At 49.4% G+C, this 9786-nt stretch overlaps 3 protein-coding genes and 1 pseudogene across 3 annotated transcripts, besides 7 other annotated features; all 4 read left to right on the top strand.

Moving 5' to 3' along the window:
- On the top strand, positions 1–428 carry Tc00.1047053506297.4 (annotated as a pseudogene; the record flags this gene model as incomplete).
- Positions 1–9786: part of a sequence feature (heterozygous, non-Esmeraldo-like haplotype) that runs on past the window's edge.
- Positions 516–540: a microsatellite.
- Positions 588–620: a microsatellite.
- Positions 785–921: a sequence feature (T-rich).
- On the top strand, positions 990–2183 carry Tc00.1047053506297.10 (uncharacterized protein; the record flags this gene model as incomplete). The annotated part of the gene is made up of 1 exon (XM_815094.1): positions 990–2183. The coding sequence occupies one exon, from the start codon at positions 990–992 to the stop codon at positions 2181–2183; it is 1194 nt and encodes a 397-aa protein (XP_820187.1).
- Positions 2385–2430: a microsatellite.
- On the top strand, positions 2415–4490 carry Tc00.1047053506297.20 (uncharacterized protein; the record flags this gene model as incomplete). Its single annotated transcript, XM_815095.1, has 1 exon — positions 2415–4490. One exon carries the CDS (start codon positions 2415–2417, stop codon positions 4488–4490), a length of 2076 nt encoding a protein of 691 aa, XP_820188.1.
- Positions 4681–4717: a microsatellite.
- On the top strand, positions 4980–9200 carry Tc00.1047053506297.30 (hypothetical protein, conserved; the record flags this gene model as incomplete). Its single annotated transcript, XM_815096.1, has 1 exon — positions 4980–9200. The coding sequence occupies one exon, from the start codon at positions 4980–4982 to the stop codon at positions 9198–9200; it is 4221 nt and encodes a 1406-aa protein (XP_820189.1).
- Positions 9681–9700: a microsatellite.

Below are 9786 nucleotides of genomic sequence, written 5' to 3' on the forward strand. Positions count from 1 at the left end.
AAGGCTGTCATGGAACGACTACCAGGTGTGGATACCCAGCTGCTATTTAAGGAGGGGAACGCCCGCTCTTATACCGATTACGTTCTGTTTTTCAATTTGACCAATACATCACGGCTCCACACTTTGGCTTCCGCTCGTCCGAAGAGTATTATAACGCTGGTAGCTGCTTCGTCTCCCTCTTAACGTCACAAATTCCTGTTTTATGCATTGCCACCCGCGACGACCCCATCTGTGGCACGCAAAAAAGCATCCGTCGCTGGGAGAGACTTGCGAACACAAATGCGAATGTGGCGTACGTGGAAATGCCCTCTGGGGGACATTTGGGGTTTGTTGGCAATCCAATTGCAGAGTTCAATAACGATGCAAATGAGGGGGAGCGGCTCGTTCTTCGCTCCCTGAAGCGTTTCTGTGAAAATTTTCAGGTGTGACAGGTCTTTTCAAGGGACCTCAAGTCGCACTGTGGGAAGACTTCTTTGCTTATCCGTATGCGTGAACGGAATTGAGGTGCAGTGAAGTATTATTATTATTATTATTATTATTTAGAGTGTTGTATGTGATGTGCACCACTTTTTGCCTGAGAACCCCCCTTCTTTTTTTTTTTCTTTTTTTTTTTTTCTTTTGTTACGGATGTTTATTTTCTTTCTTACGCAATTCAAAAGGGATGCAAAGAGGTGATTTCTAATGTGTAGATGGAGGGGATAGAAATTTGGTGTGCGTGGACGACGGGGAGGGCGACGACACGATTAGTCAAAAAAGGGTGGGGGGAATATCTGGCTGTCTGCAGTCTTTTTTTTTTTTTTGTGTGTGCGCGTGTGTGTTTCTTTTTATTTTGCTTTTTTTTCTTTCTTTTTATTCCTGATTTTATTCTTTTGTAAATAATTACTCTTTTTTTCCTTCAGCCATTTTTTTTTTTTTTTTTTTACTGCGCTACTTGTTAGATTGAGCCCGCCGCTTCCTTCGGCCTGTGGGGAGGAGGGGAGGGACGAGGAATGCGGAGGGGTCTTCTCTCCACGCACCCGGTGCCGTCTCCGGCGACGGACAGGAAGAATCACGAGGCCACGGGCGACCAGGGCGACAGGGGAACCCCCGAACACACGCTGGCGAGGAGGGCGGCCATGAGGTCCACGGCTGGAATGTTGCAGGATAACTGGCCGCGGGAAGGGAAGCCGCGCGTGACTTTAAGGGATTTAAATGAAAAGGTGGCTCTTTCTCTCAGCATCGACAGCGGCCTTCTGGCATCGCCGACAAACGTCACAAAAATGGCAACGGAGTTTGCTGAGGCAATTGAGAGGGTACAACTGAGAAATTCTCTCCTTTCCGTGGAGCAGGAATGTAACTTACGCGATGAATTATCTTCATGCTTGCAACGCAAGTTTGAAGAGGTGTATCATCTGGCTTTGGAGAAGGAAAGGCAGCATCAACGGAACACCCGCGACTCGTACAATAGTGAACTTCTTATCGCCTACCGCCGCGAACAGCAGACCAAGCACCAGGAGCAGTTGGAAGACCTGCAACAGAATTTGGAGGCAGAATTTCGGGAGGAACAGAAAGAGCAGCGACGTCGTGCGTACCAGCGGCGGGTGAAGGTGTTGTTGACTCAACAGGGTGAAAAGAAGACGGAATATCAAAATGCTTTGGAGCAGTACTACACCTACCGTGAAGGAGGGCAGCCCGCATCCGGCACATTTTCCCCGCGTGACGGCTTTTTTCAGGTACGCTTCACTTGTGAAGAGGAAATAGCGCTACGTACAAGTGCCGAATCCATGAGTAGAGACCAAGTGATGTGTCTTCGTATTGCCCTGCGTCGGCTAAAAAAAAGGGTGAAGATGACTAAAGAGCACACGCAGCGTTGCTTATCGCAGCGTCAGAAATCTGTTTTTGCTGCGAGAAATCGTGCGCAAGAACGGTATCTTTCAATCATTGCAGACCAGCAGAATGAACTGAGGATGCTTCAGCATTGGCACAATGAGATGCAGAAGTTAGAACGAGAAGCCAAAGAAATCATGCGTTCATACACGGAGCAGCGTCTTCGGCGTCAGGAACATATGCAACGTGAAAAGGAGGGGCAGGTATCATCCGTCACAGGTAGCAATGGGGAGGAGGGTACCGGTAAGGGAGGATCTGCGCTTAACGCAAAGTGTTCCAACGGCTTTCAGCGGGGCCTATTTGATCTTTTGCTTTGAAGGATTTTTATCGATTAGTGAGAGTCATAAATTTAGGGGCTTTGTATTTTTTTCTGTTTGTTTTTTTCTTTTGCATGTATCCGTATGATGTGTGTTTGTGTATGCCAATGTAACTTCTTTTACTTGAGCCTTTGATTGCGCGTGTTGTTCTTTTTAAATTCAAATACTTTTTTTGTTGTTTTTTTCTATCCTTTGAAATGGGCACGCATACACGCACGCGTACTTGTATTTATGTATGTATGCATGCCTTTTTCTTTACTTCTTTTATTTATATTTGCCAGTGTTGTGGGACAGATGGAGCCCGAACTCATTACGTTAAGTCCTCTTTTTATTCGGCTATTGCGCGTCGGTACGACGACTGCATATGCCCTGCGACCATGTTTTGCCACGCGTCTCGACGTATATTCAGCTTCCACTGGCTCTGAGGGCGGTTGGACGCCATGTGCACTGTTGGTATCACAGCATGGTGAAATGTATCTCTTTTCTGCTGAGGACGGGCGGGTGATCAACGCAGCACTACTGAGCCCAGGTCCAATAGCGAATACCGAAAAGGCGCGTATCGATATCGTCACTCAGCACACTTTGGACGCGGAGACTGACACGCAGAGCGTGTACATTCGTTGCCGGCAACAGCTTCAACTTATGAACAATGGTGGTGAGGGAAAAGGCAAAGGTTTAATGCCAACTCAGGCCGTTGCAGTGAGCGATAAGGCACCCGGCGCTTTATTCCCTCCGTTTTCGTACTTGATGCGCTTTCACTGTCGAAACGCCCAAGTAATGTTGCAGTTTTTTCGAATTATTACAAATTTTGCGGATCCAAAGAAGAGGGAATTTAACCTTCGGAAAGCAAATATTTCACTGAGGGGAGAGTTGGATCACTCCCTTTTTATCGACCCACTGATAACCGTTCCGCGGCATCAGGAGAGGGAACAGCAAAAGCAGGACACAAATAAATGGAGCAACGCTCTTAGCAAAGTGTCCCCGTTGAAGTTACTTTCCCGCCTCCCAGGTGGAAGGAATTCAGTATATATGCGGGATGTTGCAAAGTTTGAAAAAAAGCGTTTGCTGGACGCCGGTGAAAGGATTGAACTTCCATTGCAGGATGATCCAAGTCTATTGTTGAAGCCGAATTCCGTATGTGAAGTTAATTCGGCAAATGCAATCGGGAGAGAAGCCTCTGCTGAGGTCTCACCTGGCAAGAATGAACATGCGGGTGCGATGGCGAACGCGCTACTGGTGAAAGAGGGAGATCCATATTCTACGGTTTTGCCAGCGGTTGCCAAATTCTATGGGTGGATAATGGACAAAATACCACAATTCACACTCTCTTCCTCAGAGGATATCCTCTGTATGTACGGTCTTCCGGGGTTTGAGTCTCAGTTTGCCGTTTTTTTTGTAAATCCGCGTATTCAGAACATTGTGGAGAATTCTGTGGGGCAGTTGTTGGCCAGTTTTCCGGGTCTTCCAGATCTGCCACAGTACCGGATAATTGCACGGGAGGCTGTTCGTGAAGAAATGCGGTGGAACTTTGGTGTCACCTACCGCGAGTTGTGCGATGCGGCAAGAAAACTCATTGATGACATCTCAATCGATCAGCTCGTAATTGATGAAGAGCGCGCCGCGATACAGAAGTCGCACGATGTGGCTGTTGAGGCATTGCTGGCGGAGTCTCAGGCTCGCTGGCAGAAGATGCTTGAGGAGGAGGGGCATGTGTTTTTTGACGCCAACCATGAGCCCAAGTCGGTTACTACGGGCCAGCTGCTTGCGCCGTTGTGCACAGAAGAAACGGAGTGGCGCAATGAGGTCGCGGAAGCTGCCGAAGCGCTGGAGGTGTTGGAGCTTGGTATACAGCGAATAAGGAACACCATTGTTGCTGACAGCGACGAAGACAACGATGACAGTAGCGGGAAACAGGATAGCTTAGGTAACAATGTGGGCGGTGTGGCTTTCATGCCTTCAAGGGGAGGAAAGGGAGGGAATTCAAGTCATTTTTTGTCTTTACAGGAAGAGGCGGCTTTTTTGCTTCAAGAGATACAGAGGGAGCGAGAAACGCTTTTGTCTATGCAGCTGCAATGCTCCAGTGGGGACCGGGGGCCGAAAGACATTGTGGAGGACGATGTGGAAATTAAATCTATGCGTTCAGAGTACAATGCACGGCTCCTCCAGCAGCAACAGCAGATTGATACACTGAAGCAGGAGTTGCAAAAAAGTGCAGCTATGTTTGGCATCAATGCTCGATGGATGGACGAACAGAACCGACGGCCCGGCTTGGCACAGGAACTTTTGAATTCCACCTATGTTGTGTAAATTTATCCTGTATGATCTTTTTTTTTTTTTTATTGGTGTGCTTCTTACGGAATGTTGATGCAAGACTCAATACTATTGGGCTGCATCCACGAGTTCGCAGGACACGTGATGTTTAGGGGAAAACCCCCTCTACACATGAATACAGACGCGGATTAGGGATGAGATGAAACGAAATAAAAGCAACGCGAGCAAAAAATATAAAAAAAAAAAAAGAAAAAAAAAAGAAATTTCAATGCCGAGATGTTGCGTTTGGTGTTGTGTCTTTGTGTGGGGCCTAACTTTTACTTATATATTGATGTCTTCTTCTTTTTTTTTTTTTACCTTGCGGTGTTTTTCTGCGTATGCCCGCTTTCTTCATCTGTAGGCCGGTGCACGCCGTAGAGCAATCAGAGAGAGAGAGAGGGCCTCAGTGAGGCGGGGAGGGTTTGTGTGTGGAGGACAAGACACATAAACTGCCACGGAAGGAGTCCAACAGAAAAAAAAAAAAAAATGCCTTCCACTTCCACGCGAAGGGAGCGCAGTAATCTGGGCAAAGGGTCGACTGGGTCTGAGTCTGCAAGCAAGCGACCACGTCGCGAAGTCACGAGTGATAACAGCAACGCTATTTTATCGGGAACGGTGCTTCACAACAAGGCGGATGCGCTGCTCTTACCGTGGCTGTTTGAGTGTCATCGCGTACTTCGGGCGGCAACTCCGCCCTTCGCTGTCAGTGCGGGCTTTATAAAGGAACTTCTCAGCCCCCGTTACTTGAAAAGCAGTCTTAACGGTGTGCAGCAACTGACAGGCTGCCTGTTGTCCGACATTGTGAGACTGAGCAGCGGCCATGCATCCGGCGAGGAGAGGGCCAACATGCTACCGTTTGACACGAACTATGCCGATGATGTCTTGTGTTGTCTGACTTCTCCTTTTGGGCAGGTGGCCCGGGGCGAGGCGCCTTTGAAAACATGCGAGCAATTAATTGAGCGGGCAAGCGCTTCACACATTTTTGGATATTTAATTCCGCACTGTCGCCAGCCGGTACAGGAGCGTCTAACATGCGTGTTTGTGGGAGTTCAGCAGGCTGCTGCCGGAGCATTCACAGGGAACGAGGCTCCAGCCACCAGTGACAATACGATCACCATAGTAACTGCAGCGGAAATGGGAAGGATTCTTATTGACATCCTTAACGCAACACGATCCATCACATCAGATGAGCTTGCCCCACTACTCAAAGAGATCACTGCTGCTTCACCTACTTTACTACGTCGTGCTGAAGCAAATCGTAAAACTGGAAATACTGTTGACAGCAATCCACTTGCAAACGTGGCACGGAAAAAGACTCGTGCCCCTGGTGCCGTTATTGCTGCTCGTGTATTCTTGGAGAAACTGGATGTGATTCATCCCGCCATTGCCAGCTACGTTGTGGAGATGGTTGAACAGGGCGTGGGCGAGGTGGCTGCGGCGGAAGTCACTGGCGACGATGTGGAAAAAAAGCGTCATGGGCTGCGTGGTGTTGGCCGGGCGATGGAATGTCTCGTGGCATTAATGGAACTGCACGTGGATCTTGTCGGCCAACTTATCCCAGGAATTCTCCCATACTTGGAGCATGAAATTACGGATATCCGCTTATTGATTTTGCGTGGTTTTTTCATGGCTTTTGGCGCTCATGAAGCTGCCATCTCGACGTATCGCTCGGCCTTTGTAACGCTTCTCTCACGCTTCAACGACCCCAAACATACATTGCGTATTGAAATGGTGCAGCTCGCAGCAAGTGCCATTAGCGCCTCCACCCATGTCTCAGCAAGTCTTGCGGAAGAGCGTGTTTGTGAGTTGCTTCCTTTTGTGGAGATGCGCCTAGTGGATCCCCATGCACTGGTGCGTCGCGCGGCGGTAATCGCCTACAGTGACGTCGTTTCGGCCGCTCCGTCGCTCGTCACTTCTGACAGAATGGAGAAGTCTCTTGGACTGCGTGTCGCGGACAAAAATCCCAAAGTTCGCCAAGCTGCGGTTGAGCGGCTTAGCAGCATCTACCAGACACTGCTCTATCCGTGGATGCCGAATGTGGTGATGCAGTGTCTGAACGCCGAGGGGGGCGTGTCGCTGCTGGAGTCAAGTTTTGAATCCATGCTTCCTCCCCCGTCGAGGGTGATGCCCAGCGATGCGTCGTTCACTACTTTTAGTTCATCGACATCCACGGGTCGACGCTCCGCACAGGCAAGTATGGCACTATTTGACTTTGAGAAGGAGAGCGCAACACGAGAGCGCACCTACGTTGATGGATTTGCAAAAATGTGTTCCCACCTGAACTTCAAGAGTTTTAACAAGTTGCTTACCTTTGCCGCAAAGAAGGCACAGCTACGGCTTACGATCTTACGTCTCTTTCAAATGCGTGCTGAGGTGCGGAACACGGATCTAAAGTCCTTGGAGGGCCAGGAGATGATTAACAACATTCATCGACTTCTCAACTTTTTGCAGACCATGACACACTCGGAAAAGGGAGAGTGGGATGCTCTGTTTCGATCCAAGGACGACAAGGTTTCCAAAGCGTTTCTGAGCTGCTGTGCCGATAGACATTTCCACTACGCAAAGGAGCGGGAGCTGCTTGTAAAGACCATGAAGGGTCGTGTGGAGGGGCATGTTTTTAGGTTTGTGCAGGAAAGTTTATCTAGGCAGATGATGCTCCCAATTGAGGTGGAGCACGTCAACGAGCTACTTGCACGTCTGCGTGAGGCCTTAAACGGTATATGCAACGACGCAAGGACAAAAGTGAGTGCGGAGATGAGATGTGAGGTGGAGGGTCTGCTTCGTGCATTACTTGTGTTTGGGCATACCGCTCCTTCGTTTCTTTCGCACTGTGCCGTGCCTCTTGTGGATTTTTTGGAACTTGTGTGCCAAAGCAGCAACACGACAATACCGACTTCGTGGGTGATTCTTCTTTTGGATTGCCTCACTGAGTGGGCCGGCTACGCAAAAACGACTGGTGTGGACAACAAGGAGCATGACGGGGGCGGTGCATCTGTCAATATGGTATCCTCACGTAAGAAAGGCCTCTTCACAACGTTAGGTCGGTTATGTGTTTGCGGCCACGAGCCACTTTTGCGTGACGCTACGCCTGAAATGGTGGGGGCGGTGTGCAAGCATGCCGCCCGCTGCTTTACAGCCTTGGTCGGCGTCAATGGTGCGCAGGAGTCCAAGGCACTCAGCCAGTTGGTGAACTCCATTTTTGCTCGCATCCGTAGCACGACGACTCCAGCGACTTCTAGTGTCGTTGGATGGCTGAAGGCATTGACAGCCTTTGCGAAGAATCGCACCGTAGCACCGCTTCTGCAGGACGAATCACTGACGCGCAGCATCACGGAACTCCTTCTTGCCGCGGTTCGTGACAAAACCGACGCGGAAGATTTAGCCAAAGTCAAAGCAAAGCGAGCCGATGTGCTTCCCATGTCGCTTGCCGGGGCGGTTGTAGATGCTGCGACAAAGTGTTTGACGGCAATTGCGCGGTGCCAATCCGCAGACGGTATCGTGACTGCTGTGGCCCCGACGATCAACATCCTGCTGGCTGCTTACAAGGCTGCAAGCGAGCGGGAGTCAAACACTGTTGGGGCATGCCGCCGTCGTATCTCTATTAATCAGCAATTGGCGAAACTGGTGATTCGGCCATCATCTGAAATTGCCAAGGAGCTTGCGGTGGCAGTGGTCCTTTCTGCCGAAGAAGAGATGGTTGTGCGCCGTTCTGTGCAGAAGAAGATGACATTTCACATCATGCATAACCAATGCGATATGCGCTATGTGGCTCTTTTGATTCTTACCGTTGTGAGTGAGGAAACAAAAAGCGGATACCAACACCTCCGACTTCTCCTTCAGCAGGTTGGGGACCACCTTCGTTCCAAACAAAGGTCTTCCGGCGCGACACTTTCGTCGCCTGAGGCCCTCACGTGCTTCCTTGAGTACACCATTCCCTTTTTGGTCTTCTTCATGGCCCATCATACCTTCTACAGCAGTGAAAAGGAGAACCACTTTGTTGCATATCAACGTGTTTGGCACCTTTTATTTGAAGAACTATACCGCCACGGTACACAATGCGCAAGCTTTGTGGTGGAGCTTCTTGCCCGCATCAAGCAGGCGGATGAGGCGGTTGACAGGGAAAGTCATGCGGCACGTCTGCTGTGCGACTTGGGTAGCCGCGTGATGCAGGCGTGTCTGGGACAACGGCAGATCAGTGCAGAGGCACTCAAGCGGTACCCAGGGCGGGTTCTGTTGCCGACCTTTTTTATTCCCTCCAAGTCCGCCACAGAGGCTCTCAATACCATCTTTCTTGACGCAAAGGTGCATATCTTTCCGCACGCCCCGTTCCGCGCGCCAACGGCAGCGGCTACCGGAGGAGGAGGGGGAATGGCAGGCGATAAGACGCCTTCTTTGGCTCGTGTTGCGGAAGCAGACGTTGGTGATGATAATCTTGTACTCACTGCAGCAAAAGCAAAGTTTGATTTGCCTCCTAATGTGCGGCAGCGCATCGATAGGGCGCTAGATGCGTTCATAGGCTCCATGACGCAAGAAGAGATCGTGAAGGTGCTGTGGTCAGAAGTGAAGCAACGTCTAAGGGAGGCGATGGTCGGTGGAGATGACAATGGCGATAGCAACGACGACGAAGACGATGTGGACGAGGCAAACGTCATGGAGTACGCTAAGGAGCAGCTGAGGCAGATTTACGAGAGAGCCCCACCGCAGTGATGGAAGAGGAAGTAGTTTTTGTGTGGTTTTATGTGAATAAGTGAGAGGACTGAGAAACGACCACAAGTGACACTAAAGCAAAAAGACAGAAAAGAAAAAAAGAAAAATAAAGAGAGGGGTGGATGGCGGCGTTGTGTGGATGCCGCTGGCTTCTCGCAAATAGATATCCATAGAAGACAGAAGAGGAGCTATCGACCGCAATTTACTTTTTCCTTCAGAGAATAAGAGACAGATAGGCAAGACAAGAAAAATACCACAATAAGAGAATTAATAATAATAAAAGGGTGGTGGCGGGGTGGATATGGGCGGCAGGAAGGGACTGTTGCAAATACACACAGAGAAAAAAGAGATTTTTTGATAGACGCTCACCCTCTGTTCTTTCTTTCTCTCTTGTCGTAATTTTTATGGAGGAATGCAGCAGCGAAGAGTGAAAGGATGGGGAGGGTTCTGCCCTTTTATTGTGATGCATCTTTAATTCCCTTTTTATTTTTATTTTTATTGGCTAGTGAGTTGTTCCCCAACCGCAAATGAGTTTTTTTTTTTTTCTTTTATTGTTGTTTTTCGTCACGTTGCTGCAGTTGTCGTT

Source organism: Trypanosoma cruzi, genomic scaffold (genome assembly GCF_000209065.1).
Source record: "Trypanosoma cruzi strain CL Brener 1047053516415 genomic scaffold, whole genome shotgun sequence".
Taxonomy (NCBI): domain Eukaryota; phylum Euglenozoa; class Kinetoplastea; order Trypanosomatida; family Trypanosomatidae; genus Trypanosoma; species Trypanosoma cruzi.